The following is a 22373-nucleotide window of genomic DNA, read 5'->3' on the forward strand; positions in this document are numbered from 1 at the left end:
TTTGATGCTGTGAAGATCCTGTTATCCAACAGCTTTTCACTTGACATTTTAGTGTCCATTGATAATCCTCAATAGGGTCATTTGTTAAATGAGTTAGGGAAGTTGGTGATTTTATGATTCTGTTACTGTTACTCTTCCTACATTTGGATGCAGCATTTTCTGCATGGAGCACCTATACTAAAAAAAAAAAAAAAAAAAAAAAAAAAAAAAACTCTTTCCTCCTAAATCTCATTTTTTATTTCCACAGTATATTATTAGCACTTATAGTTGTTAGTCCTGGGGTTCCACCTGTTTCAGATTTGGCCCATAGAAGCCTGTTTAATCTAGCCCACAGGTCTTTTTGATACATCCCATTCATCCTTGACCATTTTTTTGCTTTCTGGAACAAGAGATTTCAGGTTTATCTTGTGCTTTCCTTGCACTCCTTTTATTTGGTGGTGGAGTGGCTTTCTACTGTCCACATACATGGTTAGATTTATTAGTCCTAGCCCCAGAGAGTTTTAAGCCCACAGTTCTGAATTTAACCAGCGATGTAATCTGACTGTTCTTCAAAGTACCTTAAAATCCTGGTACTTAAGTTCTTGGAGGATTGCCTTAAAGAATTACAAGCCATTGACTTCAGTAGTCTCAAATTGATTTTTATATTAAGCTCTGCCAACAAAGAGCTTCATGTAGTGTTGTCCCTTTGGGGCTCATATAGAACCACTGATGTTAAAGGTTCTGGAAATAAACTACCGTGTCATAGTTAAGAGCTCAAACGCTAGAGCCAGAGGACCTGGGGGTTACATTCTCTAACACTTACTAGTTCTGTAAACTTAGACAAGTTCCTTTTTCTTTGTGCCTTAATTGACTTGTCCCAATGGGGATAGTAAACATGCCTACTGATACAGTCAAGATTTAGAGATGTTAATTTTAAAGTACGACAGAGCTGCCATAAAATCAGCACCCAATAAATGTTAGCTATTATAAAACTCAAGGCTTCTGAAACTCAGTGCATTTATGGGATTGATGAAACTATTCTTTTTTCAGGCCTAATAGAAATATTGATGTTGTTTTTGAGTATCTCTGACTTTATTTTAGGGTGACCAAGAAACTTGTAAATAATCCTATGTTCCTATTTCACAGGAAGAAGAATTTTCTCATTTCTAACAAGGGCAATGGACTGTCCAGCATGTGCTTTTTGTTCTCACTACTTCCTGTGTGGAGGCAGAATTAAGCATCTGTCCTCAGGACTCGGATTGCCTTAGCGTGACTCTTGGCTACACCACATCCTTGATGTGACCTAGAGCACACTACTTAGATCTTCTGTGCCTCTGAAATGGGGAACACAGAAGGCTCTTCTTTTCTGGTGTTTCTTTACTAGGGTTTAATGAATGAAGCTCTCTGAAGTATCTGAAGCCATAACTGATACAGTCCAAAAACTCACTCCATATAAATTAGCCATCATTCTCCTTCTGATTTTCTCTTTTCTAAAATCCTGGTTTTCTATATGCTCCAATTATTCTTTTATTTTTTTTTCCAAAATACTTTTATCAGTTGGAGGGGTGTGTGTGTGTGTGTGTGTGTCTGTGTGTGTGTGTGTGTGTGTGTGTGAGTGTGAGCACGCGCGCACACACATGCACATGCGTGAACAGAAATGGATTCTGGCTACCTTAAGCACAAAGAAACTTTACTAGAAAGTCACCACATGGAGGGAACAGCTGAAACAGAGTGTCAGAGCAGTTCAAGGACCACAGCAGCTCCAACAATGCAGGTGGCAAGAGTTAATCTCATGGTTAATTAACATCTTGTGAGAGCACTGCAGCTGGAACCAATTAGCTCCAGCCTTTTTCTGTGCTTGTGACAGTCCACTCAGGCCTCAGTGTCCTGCAAGAGAAAAAAGTCTAATTGACCTGGTAGGGAGCCTGAGTCCAGTTCTTGCTAAAGAACAGGGTAAAAAAAAAAAAAAAAAAAAAAGAACAGGGTAAGGTGTTCCTTTTCGGTGGCAGTCCCTACAGAGTTACTCATAAGGCTGTAGTCATTCCCCAAAAGACAGGATATGTTACTACAGAAAAAGGGGGAAGTGGAGACTAGGTGACCCCAAACTAACAAATATTGCTATAGTCACAGCATGTTCATTTTGTTGGCTATCTAAATTACTTTTTAGTAAAAAGATAAAAAGGGGGGGATAAAAACTAGATCACCAACTCTTAATTATAAAAAATGCATATTGGTATAAAATTGAAGAGAAATGGGCTCTAGTTTCAGCCCTTCTCCATGGAGTGCACCACGGGTTTTTGGGTTCTGGTTTCTTTATTCCTAAGGTGATGGTATATGTACTAAATGACCCGTAAGGAGTATTCCAGCAGTAAAATCTCAAAGTTCCCTGTCCTTTTAAATGTAGGAATGTATTTACTTTTACATATGTACATAAACACACCCCATGTGGTCCGGTTTCCAGACTCAGGTGATGAATAGGAATATACACAAACCAAAGTTTAAACAGTTAATTTTGACTCAATTAGTAATTACAGTTTTTAGCTTGTATTAAATCAAGAAAGATGTGCATTTCAAAAGCTGAAATTCCATAGATATTGACATTTATAAAGAGATAATGATATATTATTGTCTAAGAGTAAAAAATAATTTCAGTTTAAATAGAATTAATCATAAATGACTTTATTTATACAGTTATTTTATTTTTCCATGACTAAGGGACTACTGAATATTTCTTACTTACCAGAAGGGATAATTATATTTGTTATAAGCTGTTGTATATTTTTTAACACTTTAGGTATAAACTACTGAAGTAGTATAGTAGTTTCAGCCTAAACTATTTATTGCTTCCTACTAGCTGTTTTCTTCACCAACTAGGCTAGATGAGCAAGACTTTATAGTATGTATTTTTGATCGCTGAGGAATTGATTCTGATGACTTAGGAAATGCAGCTGCTTTGTTTCATTGTGGGGTTTTTTTTAAACTATTTTTTAAACTTTAACCTGAATTATATTATCAAATAAAAACAAGAATCAGAGGTTCCTTTATTATGATTACATATAACTTTCTATGTGGTATGGCTCTATATTGAGTTAACAGGTAGCTTCGTTTGTAGTCACTTCACAGTCTGTGAGGTCAGTTGCCTGTCTCTTACTTGAAAACTCTCTCATCTATAATGCCAAGATTGCTTATCTACACTATTAACAGGAAACGCAACATACGGTCTGTAGTTCCAAGTAAAGGACAGAATGAAGAGCAGGGGTTGTTAGCAGAAAGAGCACTAATCCAAGGTGTTAAACATAGACAGGATTTCTAAGGAAGTCTTGACTGTCTAATAAAAACTTAAGGAATTCTTATACATAAATAAACTTAAAATAATTTTGTATATATACAAAATTATTTTAAGTTTATTTATCTTGAGGGTGTGTGTGAGCTGGGGAGGAGTGGAGGGAAAGGGAGAGAGAGAATCCCAAGCAGGCTCCATGCTGTCAGTGCAGAGCCCAACATGAGGCTCGAACTCATGAACCGTGACATCATGACCTGAGCTGAAATCAAGAGTTGGATGCTTAATCGACTGAGCCACCCAGGTGCCTCTATACAAAATTATTTTATCTTTATCATTCAAAAGTCATTCTTACATATTTTAGGAGATGAGAAATATAGAGAGAATGATTAGATCATCAGACTACCAACCAAGCATAAGCTGACCATGATGCCTTCTTAAACAGCAAACTTTAGACACACATTGAGTATAGAAATAATCGAGTGTATCTCCATTTTTTAAAAGAAGCAATCAGAATAATGTCCTGGAAGAAGAATAAAGATGATGATGGTGGTTGTGATGATTTATAATAATCCCTAGTTAATGAGTGTTCCACATACTCTTCTCATTCCTTTATGTATATGAATTCATTTAAGTGTCCTATATTCCTATGAGATAGGAACTCTTTGTGTCACCATTTCATAGATCAGGAGATAGGCACACATAAGTTGAGTGGCTTGTCTAAGGTTCACAGCTAATTAGAGCAGAATGGGACTTGAAATAAGAAGCCTGGTTCACAGTTCATGCTTTAAAACACTAAGCTGTGTTATGCTAAGTGAAATAAGTCATACAGAGAAAGACAGATACCATATGTTTTCACTCTTAGGTGGATCCTGAGAAACTTAACAGAAGACCATGGGGGAGGGGAAGAAAAAAAAAAAAAGGGAGAGAGCCAAACCATAAGAGACTCTTAAAAAACTGAGAATAAACTGAGGGTTGACTGGGGGGGGGGGGGGGGCGGGTGGGAGAGAGGGGAAAGTGGATGATGGGCATTGAAGAGGGCACCTGTTGGGATGAGCACTGGGTGTTGTTGGAAACCAATTTGAAAATAAATTTCATATTAAAAAAATAAAATAAACACTAAGCTATATTGTCTCTGTAAGAAGACAAAACAAAAGTAAGATAAAATGTGTACGATTTAACCTTATATTGTCAGCTATTTTTAATGCTACATATTGAGAGTATTTTCAAAGTTTTCATTAAATACTGGTTACTTTTTTGGCTTCTTGCTCACCAGCTATTCCTGGATGACTGAAATTTCTCCTATGTTCAGTTGAAGGAGATTGATAGGTTTTTAAACCCACACACACACACAAAATTACTAGCTGTTACAAATTTAGCTTAATTAATAAATTCATAATTTCCTTGGTAACAGAGATTATAATAATTGCCCATACTACTACTCTATAGTAGCTAGCTATCTGTATTAATAGATACTAAGTCTCTATTGTAACTTTACATTTGCAGAATTTTCACTAGAAAAAATCTGGCTTTCAAATATGAACGTTTATAGCAGCACTGTCAGCAATAGCCAAATTACAGAAAGATCCCAGATATCTATCGGCTGACGAATGGATACAAAAGATGTGGTATAAATATACAGTGGAATACTACTTGGCAATCGAATAGAATGAAATCTTGCCATCTGCAACAATGTGGATGGAACTGGAGTGTGTTCTGCTAAGTGAAATAAGTCAGAGAAAGACAAACATCCTATGATTTCATTCATATATAGAATTTAAGAAATAGACGAACATAGGGGAAGGGAAGGGAAAATAAGATGAAAACAGAGAGAGAGAGGCAATCCATAAGAGACTTTTTAATAATTTTTTTAATGTTTATTTTTGAGTGAGAGAATCCAAAGCAGGCTACAGGCTCTGAGCTGTCAAGACCTGATGTGGTTCTTGAACTCATGAACCCGAGATCATGACCTGAGCCAAAGTCAGACACTTAACCAACGGAGCCACCCAGCTGCCCCCATAAGAGACTCCTAAATACAGAGAACAAACTGAGGATTGCTGAAGAAGTGTTGGGTGGGGGATGGCCTACGTGGGGGATGGACATTAAGGAGGGCACTTGTTGGTATGAGCACTGGGTATCATATGCAGGTGATGAATCACTGGGTTCTACTCCTGAAACCAATACTACCCTGTAAAATAACTAACTTGGATTTAAATAAATACTTTTTAAAAAAAAGATGCATATATCTCCGTGGAAGTTGGTTTGATTCTGTAGGTTATAGATTCAAATTGAGGATACAGGGACCCTACTCAAAATCAAGATTGTAGAATTAACTTTGTGTCATTATTTGGGTCATACAGTATATAGGATTTATCATAGTATGTTACTGTAATTTCATACGAACTACACTAGGACATTAATATAAATCTACTGTAAGGAGAGGAACATGGTCTTAGAGGAGGATGACACTCTCTTACCACCTCTGTGACTTGTGCCAGATTACTTAACTCTGATCTTTGTTTCCTCAATTCTAAACTAGAGGTAAGGTTTCTTCTTTGAGATACTAATGAGCTTGCACTTACAATATTTACACTTTGGTTGGTTGCCACATTCATTCTCAAAGAGTGAAAGTTTCCCCCAATCTGAAAATGGTTTGCATTTTTCCAGATTTTCAGTGTTTAGACTCATAGATACTTAACATTTATATAGTACATATGCTTTAAAAAGAAAATCCCTCGGTTATAAAAGACAAATTTTAATATGGTTTAATATAACATTCCCTTGTAGTACAAATTTCTATTAAAAGGAAGAAACAAATTTATATGGATTTTTCATTGTGGTGATAACTTGAATTAAACATAAGCTGCATTTTTATACTTATGTATAGTCTTGTTGAAAATGTTTGTGACTCCCTGAAATGTTGCTGTTTCATAGATAGAATATTTTGAACTTCAATGAGAATTGGACTGATTTTATGTGTCAAAAAATGCTGATTAGGTATATTCACAGAATAATTAAATCAGAGGAATGTTCACTCTACCTAAACGTTTTTTCCTAAGGCTCCAAATTAAAGTTACCTTAAAATGGCATCTAGATACGTTTTAATCTTTAGAAATCTTATTCTGGGATCTGCATGGAGTTTCAGTAATCTCATAAATGTTTTATTTTCCTGTTGGCCAGGTACTTCTGAGTCCCACCCCTTGGTTACTGTAATAATCTGTCTTAGATACTGCGGTGTATTGCTCCCTACCTTAGCTACAGTTAAGTTGTGGCTTTAGAGTTCTCGTTATTTTTCATTCCTTTTAACCTTTCTATCAGTATGTGCCATTCATAACACAGAGCAACATGTGAGAGATGTTAGTAGTTCTGATTGGAGTCGAAGTAACAATAAGGAAAGACCCCTACTATAGGTCTCCAGACACTTCTGTTTCAATTCAGGTGTTTCCCCTGTCACCATGCAACCTCCTGTGGTAAATATGACTGACTGCTCTTTTTTCTTACGGTCTTTTAAGCAAAGTAAAGCAGCGGTTCGGCTGAAAGAAGACATGAAAAAGATAGTGGCGGTGCCACTAAATGAGCAGAGAAGTTCCACGTATAAAAAGCTATTTGGAGTCAGTCTCCAAGACCTTCAGCAGCAGGGACTCACTGAGAACGGCATTCCAGCAATAGTGGGGAATATAGTGGAGTATTTGACGAAACATGGTAAGTTATGTTTTAATTCTGGTGTTTTTACAGTTCTCGCATACAAAAAGAATGTTTTTGTGTGAACTACTTCACACTGTATTAGAATAGTCCATAAAACACCTTAATTAGGATACAAATTATGTAATACATCTTTTCCCTTAAAAAAGGACATTAAGAGCATTATTACTGCTTAATATAATTTTGAAAGTACTATTCAGTTTACCATGGACCAATTTAATCGTTGAGATTTCTAGTTTGGAACGATCCCAGTTTTGAGTTCTAAAATACGCTGTTCTAATATTACTAGTGACTTCTCTTGATTTCATTAAATTCCAACTGATACTAATTTTTAGTGTAATAACACTTTTGGAGTATCTTTTTCAGCTGAGGCCAATCATGAGCTTACTGGATGCTTTGATTGCTTTCATAGCTCAGTAGGGATAGTTTAAAAAGGTATGATATATAGCCTATTATGGGGGGTCATTTACTTTTGAAGTGATATAATTAAGCATGTAAAACAATTGGAGAATACCATAGTTCATTGAATGATAAAAAGATAAATCTGTTATTGAGAGCTATCTTACGGCTTTTTTTAAATGATCTTATTTAAACTAGGATGTAAAAACCTGGATAAGTAGAAATTCTTTCATATCCTCAATATTCATGCTTTTCAAATGAGGGTGCAGTATTATGGGAACACCCCAAACTGCATGATAAATATCAATAAGCTTTAGAAGTTTTGAGAAGGACGTATTCTGAGGGAAAAGCTTGGAATTTTCATTATTTTCTATACTGAAGCAACATTTCTACATGAAAGACTCACTGCAGAGTAGAGCTGAAACTTAGTTGGAATTTTTAAAGTTAAAACTTGAGACTTCAGAGGTATTCTGTACTTTGTGCAGTTTGCTTCCTTATCTTCTGATGATTATGAGTCCAACCCCAGCCCCCACCTGCCGCTAAGATCCTTCACTGGGAATACGTGAGAAGCACAGTGTATCTGTTCCTCTGTAGGAACGTGAATCAACTTGTGACAGGAATGGTATGGCACGTAGTTCAGACCTCAGAAGCTCAGGTGTTTGTGTTAACTGAAAAACAGCTATTTGCCCAGGTTACTAGTTATGTAGATACCAAAATGATATTTTGTTCTGAAGACTGAAGAGCCAGGCTTGCATGTTTACTTCATAGGAGCTATCTCTGTATTTTTAGAGGATGATAAGCTACAGAGAGGTAGGATTCTTAGAGAACAGCTCTGGGTTTATAACAATACTTTAAATAGGTTAAACAAAAAAGGTGCCATAGACATCATGGCATGACGATGGGACCTCAGCCTGAGGGTCTTGAAGCCAGGTTATATTAATTTAGGATTTTGAAGGACTCAAACACTCAGTATTGATTAAAACTGTGTCCTGATTTAGATACAAAGGATCTCTAGGTAATTAATTTAATCTCTTAAATAAGGTTGAGTATTATTCATTTGGATACCAAAGTGTGACTACTTAAAATATTTTGGTTTTAGCATAGTGTTCTGATCTTTCATCCAACAATGACTAATAACCTCTTGGGATTACTCTTATGTAATAAACACTTTTGTTTTTAAGTTTTAAAAAAATATTGAATAGTTAATATACTTATGTAGTACAAAATACAGGAGGACATACAATTTAAAATCTCTCCCTCCAAAACCTGTCCCCTGATCATTCATTATCAGTATTACTTCCCAGTAATAGTATTGCTTCACTAGTGTCTGATATATTCCTATGAAGATATTTTATGAATATATAACCATATATGCATATCTTTTTTCCCTTTGAACATAAATATAGCATATCATCCATACTGTTATGAATCTTTATAGAAAGTCATTTAGCAGTATATTGTGGAGATCTTTCCATATCACATAAAGAGCTTTATTCATGTAATTATTTTTTCCCCTTGTACAATGTTTGACTATATGTATGTATTATTTCTTTAAGCAGTCACATGGTGATGAATATCGAATTTTACCCAGTCTTTTCCTATCTATAAACAATGATTCAGTGACTAAACTTTAACATGTGTCATTTCAAGCACTATGAGTGTATCTGTAGACTCCTGGGTCAGAGGATATGTGCATTTATAATCAACTCTAAGCATTGAACCAGTTAAATTCACAGCATCACTGTATGAAATTTTGACAAAATATGAATTAGATATTCTATTTCATCTTACCCATAGTTCTACCTTAACAGGGTGTATTCAGGTAATGCAAACTAAATATTTTAATGGGCTAAATCATTCATTCTTAATTAGGAATGTAAAATAGAAAATCTATTCTTAACTAGAAATGGGAAATAGAATTTCTAGTGGAATATTTTCAGAATATCCATCCCTTGATGATAGTTTAGATCCATGGAATCTGAATCTTGGCTTGGCAAGCTAAGGTAGGCAGGGCACCTACCCTATATTTTGAAAGGCCACATAGTTAATTACTGTGTAGACAACTAAAAGGTCCTTATTGTGTCTGAAACTACCATGTTAATAAACCAAAACCCTTGTATAAGTTTGAAGGGTAGTATAAAGTTTGTGAGCAAGATACTTCAATTAGTTTCATTAATTTTTTTTACATCAATAGATATTTATTGTGCATCTGTGTATTACTGTGTATTACACAATATAATAGGCACTCCGTCAGGAATGATTGGTTGTATCATTTAAGCCTAGGTAGATGCTGGGGTCATACTTTGATGTTTAATATAAATGGAGACCTTTAATATCTTGAGGGAAAACTCCTTGTTATAAAAGAATTTTAGGACAAGAAGGGTTTGTTAAGGTTTATAGGAAGGCTTTTAAAAAGACTGTGAACTTTTTTTCTTTACATATTTTGCCTTTAAAAAAATTTTTCCCGTTGGAAGGAAAATATTACAAGTTATAAGGCATATCATTTTCACACTATTTTAAAATAACTAATCTTGTTGACAATGTTACTGGATTCCTTTAGCATGAAGATACTGTGGAATGTACCATTTTAAATAGTGTAGGACTCTCCATCTACCACCAGGTGGCAGAATATGCTCATGTACTGTCCTAGTACTTTCTGGGCCAAAGTGTTCCAGTTTAAAAAAAAAAAAAAAATGTTTATTTTATTTTTGAGAGAGCACGAGTGGGGGAGGGGCATAGAGAGAGGGTGACACAGGATCCAAAGCAGGTTCCAGGCTCTGAGCTGTGAGCACAGAGCTCGACGCGGGGTTCAAACTCACAAACCATGAGAACATGACCTGAACCAAAGTTGATGCTTAACCAAATGAACCACCCAGGCACCCCCCTTTTTTTTTTTTTAATTTTTTTTATGTTTATTTTACAAAGCATGCCAGTTAAGCAAATTCTGACTTATGGCACACTTAGTTTCTAACGACGTATGCATACTATTTTGAAATAAATATCTCAGTTGTATGGAAAAGTGACAATCAATGGTGTAGATACATTTTAGTTTATATAATTCTTTCATTTTTAAACCAATAATTAAGTTATTGCTTCATGATGTTTATTCCATAACTCCTGAAATCGAATATAAAGGAATCCCAGAAATATAGGAGAGTAACTCCACAAAGCCTTCTAACATCTCCTTCCTCTGGACATTTCTTTTAAAATCATCATTTCCTAAGAATTTAGAGTAGGAAAATTGAGAGATTGCATAATCTGATAAGCCTCATGTGTACTGGATATATTATAAATCCATAAGAGGCTTTTTAAGAAACTGTATGGATCTTTTCCCCAGAGTATAATGGAGCCTTGTCCAAGGGTAAATTGTACCTAGTTGAAAATCACTGGGTATAAGAATTGTTTGGGTGAGAGATGTTTTTGAGGGGAGAGGGTCATACAAACAAATGAAATAGGGTCAGAAAAAAATAACTGAGAAGCATTAAGTGACTTCCATTTATACCTTATCTCTCCACCAGTAAAGGCCAGTGGGATCAGGGACCTTGAAAACTAAAGCTAGTTCTTGGAGCTGGGTAGTTATTTTCGAATAACTGGAAATATTTATTTGAGGGAAGGGTCAAAAAGCCTTGTTGGAAAAGAAAACCTTAAGGTCAAAGCTAGAAAAACACTGTGAAATCAGGTCCAAGAGGCATTTGCTGGCCAAGAAAAAGCTGCAGAGCTGGGTAGATACAGGACTGGGATGCAAAACTCTAAATTTTCATGATTTGGGCCTTGGGATGGGATTCTCTTTTGGGGGTGCTATATGCTTGATGGCAGTACACAATTGTGAAGTTATAGATAAAGCTGGTAGAATGGAAGAAATAAACCTTGAAAGCTTTAAAAATGAGTTAAACAGGAAGTCTCTCAATAACTGATATTCTTCAATATTCAAGAGAATGTTATATCATAATAGTTAACTGTTGCTGTGTAACAGATTACCCCAAAGCACAGTAGCTTTAAAACAGCAGTATTTATTATCTCAGTTTCTGTGGGTCAGGAATCTGGGCACGGTTTAGTTGTGCTTTCTGTCTTAGGGTCTCTTATAAAGCTGCAGTCATAATAGTACTTGACTAGGAGAGGGTTCACTTCCAAGTTCACTCACATGGTTGTTAGCAGGATTCAGTTCCTTGTGGACTGTTGACCTGAGGGTCTCAGTTACTCACTGGCTGCTGTCCAGAAACCGCCCTCAGTTCCTTGCCACATGGACCTCTTCATAAAATAGCTAACAAAATAAAAAGCAGCTGATTCATCAGAGTGAGCAAGCCAGCAAAGCCAGAGAGAGAGAGAAGTAAGATGAACATCAGTCTTTTATAACCTAATTTCAAACACAAGATTAGAACCTTAACATAATTTTGTTTGTTATATTCTGTTAGAAGCAAGTCATTAGATCCAGATCACAGGCGAGGGGAAGGGATTACACATGGGTGTGGAAACCAGGAGATGGGCATCACTAGGGTGATTTGAGAAGCTGCCTACCACACATACTGGCTGGTATTTCCTCTCATTACATGGTGCCCTGGTCATATTGGTTGTTAAAGTACTTCAAATATCCTCTCTGGTTTCCCAAACTTTTGTCAAAATTGGAGCTAAAATTCATGTCAACTTTTGATATCCAAATTATAAACACACACACACACGTGTATAAATATGTGCATATATGTATATACACATATAGGTATAAATATACATACATATACATTATGCAGATATCTTGGGGCTCCTGGGTGGCTCAGTCGGTTAAGCCTCCCACTGTGGCTCAGGTCATGATCTCATGGTTCGTAAGTTTGAGACCCACGTCAGGCTCTGTGCTGACCGCTCAGAGCCTGGAGCCTGCTTCGGATTCTGTGTCTCCCCTTCTCCCTGCCCTTCCCCTGCTTGTACTTCGTCTCCTTCTGTATCTTTTTTTTTTTTTTTTTTTTAATTTTTTTTTTCAACGTTTATTTATTTTTGGGACAGAGAGAGACAGAGCATGAACGGGGGAGGGGCAGAGAGAGAGGGAGACACAGAATCGGAAACAGGCTCCAGGCTCTGAGCCATCAGCCCAGAGCCCGATGCGGGGCTCGAACTCACGGACCGCAAGATCGTGACCTGGCTGAAGTCGGACGCTTAACCGACTGCGCCACCCAGGCACCCCTCCTTCTGTATCTTAAAAATAAATAAACATTGAAAAAAATTGATAAAAAAATAATAAAACAAATGCAAACATCTTACCAGCCTATGAACTCTGTAAGGATAATGGTAGTGTTTGAATTTATTTTTTCAAAGATTTTTTTTAAGTTTCTTAACACAATGCTAAGTACTCATTAAATATTTTTTAAGTTGAAGGGTTCATAAAATTTTTTATCAAATTACAAATTAAAATGAAATTAGCTTTCTTCTTTTTCTTTAGAAAGAACAACAACTAGCATGTAAGAGAAAGAAGCGAAAGCTGATATAAACAAACAGCTCACATCTGAATAATTCTAATGGGCTTCAGTGCCCTAAGTCATTGCTAAATTTCACCATTAGACTCTCAAAAGAAGAGTGGTGCAGTTGAGTCCTTGGGTTGCTCTTTACTAGAAAGATTGTTTCTTATACCTTCAGCATGCCTCCACAGGCTGGCTTACTTTCTTACATGGTGTTCTGTCTCCTTAAACCCCAGTACACTGAGCTGGAAATCATTACCTTTCCCCTGAACCTGGTACTGTCTCTCACCCCCACTTCACCTTATCCTTTACAGTGCTTTTTCCTGGATTCCTCGTTTGTAAACCTTAAAATTACCTTTCAACTCTTCCTTATTTCCTTTTTGTACTAAGTTACCAAATCATCTTTTTTCTCTACTTTTCACTTCCTTCCCACCAGAATCTGTCTTACTGCCTTAGAGTAAAATGTGGTTCCCTAAGGCAAGCTTTCTGCCCTCTCCGTTCTCTACTTAGCTAGCAAGATCCTCCTTACCCCTTGATTTTATCATGTTCCCCCTACTCCTTAATGCTCTCATGATAAAGTCTTCGCTTGTTTTTCAGGTAGGCTCTATGCCCATTGTGGGGCTCAGTCTCATGACCCTGAGGTCAAGGGTCACATGCACTACCAGCTGAGCTAGCCAAGAGCCCCATATCTTCACTCTTGAACTTGATATTTGTGGCTCTATCCCATTTCTTCCATTTTATTACCCTATCACTCTTTGACAAAAACTCTCCACACTTTCATCTGTTTATCTTCCTTTATGCTGTCCTGTCTATGCAATTCATATATTCATTCCTTCTCAAGGATGAATGACGGTCTTCTGTGTCCTGCTGCTTAACCCTTTGAGGGCCCTTTTTAGGAAAAAGAATACAAAATTAAGAATACAGAATTAGGGACAGAACATTGGAAAGAGCCTAAATAAATGAGGGACCCTGAAGCTTAAACTGCATTAGCTTCACAGTTCATCAGCCCCAGTCTTCCCGATGCTTTCGCCAAAGATGGTGCACAGCAGCCAAAGGCTCTTTTATGGAGGCTTCTCTGCTGCTCCAGCCGACAATAAGATCCCCCGTCAATTGGGGGACGGCAAGGATCTTGTCTTATACTACTTTATAGTCTCATAGAGTGTTATCCTCTGAATTTAGTGATTACAAAGGAAATATTTCTTATTTATTACAAAGGTAATCACATACAGTTAAGTTTCTCACATATGTGCTAGTTGTTTTGGTTTTTTGGTTTTTTTTTCACATAGTTGTTTTCAAAATGCTAAGGTGCTGTTGGAGCCCAGGGTCAGTTTCTGTTATGTACTACAGAAGGTTGTAAATGCAGTTTCTTTGTAGAAGAGCATTTGTTCTAGGTTTCTATGTGTCCTAACCTTATTTTTAGAGGTCAGCTTTTTTTTTTTTTTTTTTAATTTTTTTTTTCAACGTTTATTTATTTTTGGGACAGAGAGAGACAGAGCATGAACGGGGGAGGGGCAGAGAGAGAGGGAGACACAGCATCGGAAACAGGCTCCAGGTTCCGAGCCATCAGCCCAGAGCCTGACGCGGGGCTCGAACTCACGGACCGCGAGATCGTGACCTGGCTGAAGTCGGACGCTTAACCGACTGCGCCACCCAGGCGCCCCTAGAGGTCAGCTTTTATCACAATCCTATATGATCTTTTTAGTTGATACATAGTAGATTTGAAAATTTATTATTCTAGCAAAGCATTTTTATAAAGTATGAACATCTCCCAGTAGGTGATAATTATTTGGAAAATCCTGCACTGAAATTTATTTTCTGTTGTTGTTATGGTTCTTTAGAGTTTTAGTGTCTGTTTGTGAGAGACCTCTATTTCTTTTCTTGCATGTCTGCTCACCTGCCCCAGGACTCACCCAGGAAGGCCTTTTTAGGGTGAATGGCAACGTAAAGGTGGTGGAACAGCTCCGATGGAAGTTTGAGAGCGGAGTGCCGGTGGAGCTCGGGAAAGACGGGGACGTCTGCTCAGCAGCCAGTCTGTTAAAGCTCTTCCTGAGGGAGCTGCCAGAGCGCGTGATCACCTCGGCCCTACAGCCTCTATTCATTCAACTCTTCCAGGGTTAGTGCACTTAAATACGTCCAGCACTTCAGGCGGCTTTATGTTTTGGTTAAAACTAAGCCTTTAAATATTAAACACCTAAATTTCAAATATTAAGAGAAACTTTTAAATATTAGTGGTTTCTCCACAACATCCATTTTTCTATTTTACTCTAGGCCCTCATTTTCTACCCTAAAATAATACTAAACGGATTATGAAATGCCACCATTAAGTGTACTAATACTGAAAAACTCTAATGTTTGTGGGCCAGAGAAATTCTTTTCTGGCGAGTAGCTATCATAGAAGGAGTGGAAATAAGGCATTAAATTCTGTAGGAGATATTAATTAAGTTGTATTTGGTTAGTGACCTTTGAGACTGGAGGGTCAACAGTGGGCTGTGTTTCTCGCCTAAGCAAGATTGAGTCCTAAAACAATTGTGTTCCTTTTACACAACTGGAGGAAAACTGATTTTTGATTGCATGATGAGGTGATCTTAAGTGAAGAAACTTCATTTTTTTTTTGTTTTGGTATTTTTATTTATTTTTTTAATTTACATCCAAGTTGGTTAGCATATACACAACAATGATTTCAGGAGTAGATTCCTTAATGCCCCTTACCCATTTAGCCATCCCCCCTCCCTCAACCCCTCCAGTAACCCTCTGTTCTCTATATTTAAGTCTTTTATGTTTTGTCTCCCTCCCTGTTCTTATATTATTTTTGCTTCCCTTCCCCTATGTTCATCTGTTTTGTATCTTAAAGTCCTCATATGAGTGAAGTCAAGGTAGTAACTATAGGCATAATCATTATTTAGTTCTCCTTCCTAAATATAGTAAGAACAATGATTTAGTCTTGAAAAGCCATTTTATTCTTATTTTTGCCAAGTTAGAGTGAAAAAGAGAAAATATATTTGTAAGAGTGTTAATTGCCAGATTAAAAAGGATGTTACTTAAAGCCACATTCCTCTAAAGTAGCAGAGTAATTATTCTCATGTAGTATATGTACTAAAGAATGGGTATGCTAGAAGGCCATGTTGTACGTTGTATTCTATTTGAAAAATCATGATTATATATGAAAGTACAAAATACAGAACCATTTGTTCTGGTTATTTCAGTATTTTAAGCTTTCTATATCAGTAAGTGCAAGTGACATATTGGAGGCTTGTTCATTAGAAACTGAACTTTCTGAGGCACCGGGTGGCTCAGTTGGTTAAGCTTCCTACTTCGGCTTAGGTCGTGATCTCACAGTTCGTGAGTTCGAGCCCCTCATCAGGCTCTGTGCTGACAGCTCAGAGCCTGGAGCCTGCTTCAGATTCTGTCTCCGTCTCTCTTTCTGCCCTTCCCCAGCTTGCACTCTGTCTTTCTCTCTCAAAAACAAACATTAAAAAAAAAAAACTAAAAACAAACAAACAAACAACTTTTTCACGTTTACATGTGTGAGGATTTCAAGGGGGTAAACATTACTCCCTAAATGATTCTGGTAAGGAATATATTATCCTTGTCATGGAGATATTAAATTTCTGAAAATCATTTAAATATAATTAAATGATTAAATATAAATGATATATAATATAATATATAATATAATATAATAGAAATGATAAATATAAAAATAAATGATTAAATAATTAAATAAATTTCTGAAAATCATTTAAAAATAATTGCTACAAAAGCTAGTTGAAGATTTAAATATGTGCCTTATACAAAATAATTAAGAATCAAATATATAGTATTAAGAATCTTTATTAATATTATGTCTTAATATTAGATACTAATATTAATACTTGTGAATACTTGTGAATTTTAAAAGGTTTTATCACGTTTCTTAGAACAGCTTACATTTGATTAGGAGAATGCACTGTTTTATTTTTATTAATTACATTGTAGTGATATTTTGTAATAATTTTGGTCTTTGTACAATATGTTTTCATTCATGACCTCTTTCCCTGATGGCCAAAAAGCAAATGCTGTCATTTTAAACGTAAGACTGGCTATATACTCAAGCAGTTGTGTGATTATGCACAAATAACAAATTCTAAATGGGGCAGAGACCCTAACATTTGCCTTAGTGGTGGTAGTCTCTCATTTCCTGAAAACCTCTGGGGCTACATCTGATAGGTTCAATAAAGGAAGTATTAATGAAGGTACCTACTAGGGATAAGCTGCTAAGTGAGGGGAGGAAATAAAGTATGCTTTAGGTATCAGACAGTATAGCCTCTTGAAAATAAATTTTTCTTTCCTAATTCAGGTGGTGGAAAAAGAAAGAAAAGCAGTGGTGCTTCTGTCGGTTTCTGCTGTATTTGGTATTCTTAGAGAAGAGGGTACACGTGACAACAGGTCACTCGAAAGCTGGAAGCGGCAAGGCTCTTCACAGACTCAGTAAAGGCAGAAGTTACACTTGGCCAGTTATATTCTCCTCTCCCCTTTTTCACTAGACATTATTTTGATAAAACTTCCTTAGTAAAAACTACCCTGCTTTTATATTTCAGTCCTCATGACAACAGATTAAGCAGCTTTTAGATTCTGTCACAACCCTCTGCCAGATTTCTTTTCTAAAAAGTGTTAAGGGCCTTTGAGTTCTATCCTGTGTAAAGAGCAAGCTATTTGATCATTGAATATACTTAGTTTTCCAGATCAAGATCCTCTCTTTCATGCTTTACAGAATTCTGGAGCCTCAACTAGGTATTTTTTTCAAGACGTTGAAGCTAAACCAACAGTTGCATTGAGGATAGTCTGAATGCTGCATGGAAGCATCCCTGCTGCTCTAGGTCATCTTTTGATCATGTAAACCAACAATGACCTCTGGGTGGAAGGACACCATTGAGATTCTTTCACTAATAACAGATTTTCAACTTTAGACTTGACTGAGGTCTGAAGTTCTGAGATTCTATTTTAGGTTAGCATACCAAGATTTCTGCATACCAGATGTTTATCAAAAACTTCCAATTAAAGTTGATGTCTGCCAGAACCTTTTGCTTGAGTCAAAGCCCTGGTTTAGACAATTGACACTGAAGAGAGGCCATAAAGGACTTGAGTGATCATCCTTTCTTGTTGCCATGTTAAACTTCCCTCCCACTGCGACCACTCACTTTTCTTGATTGAGGTTTTAGCTTAATTGCCTCAGCTTGGCAATGTTCCATTTTTTTTTTTTCTTATCCTTATCTTGGTGGGCCAGTAACATGTCTAGTTTTTATTTTAACAATCGCACATATGTTTTGGGAATAGATGTGGATTGCAAGCAATAAAAAGGTTTTAGGATAGCATTCATTTCATTTAGGATTAACTAGAAACCCCTTTATCTGAAAGTTCCCTGTTAGAAATCTTCTGTAATATAAATATAAGTATCTCTATCTCACAACAAATTTTTTTTCTTACTTGGTGAGTTGGAATTGGATCAGTCCATCAATATTTATTTAGTACCTTCTACTTGGATACAGAATGATACCAAGAAATAAAAGATTAAACATCCTGACTTCAAGGAGTATGTGATTGGAGGAGGTGGAATGTGTGTGGTATACATTCTACAGTTCTTCAAATGAGTATTAAGAATATCCTGTCAGTGGTAACAAGAGAGGGGAAATCAGTCTGGATTATGGTGGTCAGAGAACACTTTGTGGAAAAAGTAAACTGGGGTGCATAAGATGACTTTGGATGGAGAGGAAAATCATCCAGGCGAGGAAAAGGGCACGAACACAAAAACATTGTCCGTGGAAAAGAGAAATGTCTGGCAGAGCTGTCAGTAGGTAGCTGCAGGAGATTAGCACATGATATTGCCTAAAAAGTAGAATGAGACTAGATGGTAGAGCGTATCGAATGTTAGGTTAAGGAATTAATATTAACCTACAAACAGTAAATTTTTGAAGAAAGAAGTCGTAGGATGGAAGCAGTATTTTAAGTGATGCTATGTAAGATGGATGGATGGGAAGAGGCTGCGTGCAGGAAGAATATCTAGAAGACTGGCGGAAACGGAGGTCTCCATGCTAAGGACCTGTATCTGACAAATAATTGGCAGTGGAATTTTTTTAATTGACGTAAATACATGTAATATAAAATTGACTATTTAACCACTTTTACCTGCACACCTCTGTGGCATTAAGTGCATTCCTATCCATCTCCAGAACTTTCTCAGCATCTCAACAGAAACTGGTAATGGAATTTTAAAGAAAACATAAACAGAACAGGGTGGCCAATAGTTAGATAATGAGATTAAGGGGTCAAAGATAACCAGAAGGTTTTGAGTTTATGTGACTTGAAGAACGGGAGGGGTAGTGTGGTGGCTGGATCCTGATGCCCATACCTCTGAGGAGGGCCACAGGGCCAGAAGGCCAGTTTGTCACACTGTTGTGAATAGAAACTAATAAATCAGGAAGGAAGTTTTAAGACTAGGTTGAAGTAGCACCAGGGAGAGCTCCCTGCTAACTCAGTGCTTTGAGGAGACCCAAGGCAGCTGTTTTTTGTTTTGTTTTGTTTTGTTTTTGTCTTCAGTAATTCAGTCTTTTCTGTCTGTACCGAGGGTGGGTCCTTTACTTATTAAAATGCTTCCGCCTGTCAGACCTGATCTTTTGTCCCAAAAGGAAGCATAGACATGAACTTTCTAGGAACGTTTTGTGGCTGACTAATGCTCCTTCCCTATCTCCAGGTAGGATCTGGGACTTATGCCAAAGGCTCAAATGCTATTAGCTTGGTAGGTTCTGGTGATCTCTTTATTAATCATCTATCTCAGATCCAGCTGTTGCTATTGAAGAAGGAAGAGAGATCCTGGTGTGGCATCTTGACAATTGGTCCATTAATAACAGATAATGAAAGTCACGAGGGGAAGGTACTTATTGGGCCATGAAGAGGAGCTTATTTTAAATAGATGAATAAAATGAATGTCAGTGCTTAGGAGAAAGGGATGAAGGCTAAAGATGTGAATTTTATAGTCCTCTATGTGGACTCATCCAGACAAAAGAAATTTATTTTATCACCACAGTTCTGGAGGCTGGAAGTCCAAGATCAAAGTGCCTACAGGGGTGGTGTCTGATAAGACCTCCCTCCTTGGCTTGCAGATGATACCTTCTCACTGTGTCCTTATATGGCCTTTTCTCTGTGTGTGAGCTCTCCTGGTGTCTTTTCCCTTTCTTACAAGGACACCACGTTGGATTATGATCCTGCCTTTGTGGCCTCATCTGACCTTAATTACCTTAAGGCCCTATCTCCAAATACAGTCAGTTTGGGGGTTAAAGCTTCAACCTGTGTGTTTTGTATGGACAAAGTTTAGTCCATAACACTGTTTTTAAAAATGTATGGCAATTGATAGGTATATGAGTAAAAAGTAACAAAATCCTGTAGTGGATGCTAATTAGGTGAGACATTACTACAGAATTGATGTTTTTGTTCTAGAAGTTTTAAAGGACTAGCACACCTAGAAGTAACAAATGAATTTAAAATAAATGATCTGCCATGGCAAAACTTTTTATGGGGGTATGTTTCCTTTATATAGATAATTTCTTGTGTGTTTTCAGTCCCTGTTTTAATATTCTCTTTAAGAATTTATGTTTTTTAGTGGTAATAATAGATGCTGAGTACCTACTCACTATTCAGTTTAATAGCTGCGTATGTTTTATTTATATAGTATCTTTTGATTCCAGCACCAGCTCTAATAAGGTATAGGCAGGATAATCTTCATTTTGAAGAAAGAAATTCTAGCACATGGCTTAGAGCAGAAGATCTGGATCCTTTCTGACTAGTTTCAAATCTCCATTTGCCTTTTGTTAGCTGCATGAATATGACCAAATGAACCTTGTGCCTTAGTGATTAGCTATCTATTGCTATGTAACAATTGTTCTAAAACTTAGTGGCTTAAAACTACAGTGAACACTTATTTTCCTTCACTGTTTCTGTGGGTTGGGAGTTTAGGTGTGATTTAGCTGGACAGTGCTGGTTCAGAGTCTGCCAGGAAGTTGTGGTCCAGAACCGTCAAGGGCTGCAATTATCGGAAAGCTTAACTGGGGCTGGAAGATGTGCTTCCAAGGTGATTCCCTTACGTGGCTGGCAGTTTAGTGCTGGCTCTTGGTGAGAGGCCTCAGCTCCGTTTTCTGTCAATCTCTCCCGTTGGCTGCTGGCTGGCTTCCCCTGGTATGACCAACTCGAAAGAGATGAAAGCCATCCTTTCAGTGACTGAGCCTCAGAAGACAAGCAGCACCATCCGTACCATGTTCTATTCATGAAGATCAAGTCATGAATTTGGCCTGTATTCAAGGGGAGGAGGATTTGGTGCCCTCTTTTAAAGGGGAAAGTGTCAGGCTTTGTGGACATTTTAAAACCACCACTCCTAGTTTCCCTAGCCTTTCCTTAACCTTTAAAGTAGTATTTACTTTGGGGCGCCTGGGTGGCGCAGTGGGTTAAGCGTCCGACTTCAGCCAGGTCACGATCTCGCGGTCCGTGAGTTCGAGCCCCGCGTCAGGCTCTGGGCTGATGGCTCGGAGCCTGGAGCCTGTTTCCGATTCTGTGTCTCCCTCTCTCTCTGCCCCTCCCCTGTTCTTGCTCTGTCTCTCTCTGTCCCAAAAATAAATAAACGTTGAAAAAAAAAATTAAAAAAAAAAAAATAAAGTAGTATTTACTTCCTGAGCTTATTGGGGAAACTGAGATTATCCATGCAAAATTGAGAACAAAAATAAATAAATAAATATTTAATAAATGTTAAGCCATTTAATAAATGTTAAGCTGTGGCAGCCCATAAGAATTACCTGGGAAGCTTTGAAAATTCCCAGAGATCAAGTCCTGTCATATGCCAATTAAATCATCCTCTATAGAGATGGGATGTAGGAATCCACATTTTCATAGTAGTCTTCCTTCCCCCATGCTTATGTCCCAGTTCATCCTCAGCCTGTGCCTCTGCCTTTTGTTTTCTTGATTATAAGAAGGCAAGCCATTTAGTGCAGTTCCCCCCACTTCTTTACTTTCAAGCTTAACCCTGGTCTCTTTACCTTTTCTGTATCCTACCTTTTCCATCTCTTAAAAAAAAAAAAAAATCACAAAAGTGTTATAGAAGAATAAGTACACTTCCTGCCTAATAATTAAGAAAGAGTAGAAAAGAGTAACAAAAGGCCACAGTTTGGGGTTCAAATAAGGATTTCAAAATTCTTACCCAAATTAATTGAAACTACTTGTACTTTTGATTATTGGTTGAGTTGGCAAATCACACAAGATGGACTTGGGAATGTTTTTGTATTGACTGCCAGTTAATTTTTATTTTGTTTGTTATATGATTTTAATGGAAATTGAAGCCTGCAAATAAACATTGCCTGTTATGTATATGAAATTGGCAATTAGGGGCGCCTGGGTGGCTCAGTCGGTTAAGCGTCCAACTTCGGCTCAGGTCATGATCTCACGGTCCGTGAGTTCGAGCCCCGCATCGGGCTCTGTGCTGACAGCTCAGAGCCTGGAGCCTGCTTCAGATTCTGTGCCTCCCTCTCTCTCTGACCCTCCCCCGTTCATGC

At 37.3% G+C, this 22373-nt stretch overlaps 1 protein-coding gene across 2 annotated transcripts in view; it reads left to right on the plus strand.

The window, feature by feature from the left end:
* FAM13A (family with sequence similarity 13 member A) overlaps positions 1-22373 on the plus strand; it is a 362178-nt gene that overhangs the window by 53169 nt on the left and 286636 nt on the right. For both annotated transcript variants that reach the window (XM_030313445.1, XM_030313443.1), the window contains exons 2-3: positions 6772-6961; positions 14708-14917. In XM_030313445.1, coding sequence (XP_030169305.1) covers positions 6805-6961; positions 14708-14917 — 367 coding nt within the window. In that variant the 5' untranslated portion in view covers positions 6772-6804. The remainder of the gene's footprint in view (positions 1-6771; positions 6962-14707; positions 14918-22373) is intronic.

This window comes from Lynx canadensis, chromosome B1, assembly GCF_007474595.2.
Source record: "Lynx canadensis isolate LIC74 chromosome B1, mLynCan4.pri.v2, whole genome shotgun sequence".
Lineage (NCBI taxonomy): Eukaryota > Metazoa > Chordata > Mammalia > Carnivora > Felidae > Lynx > Lynx canadensis.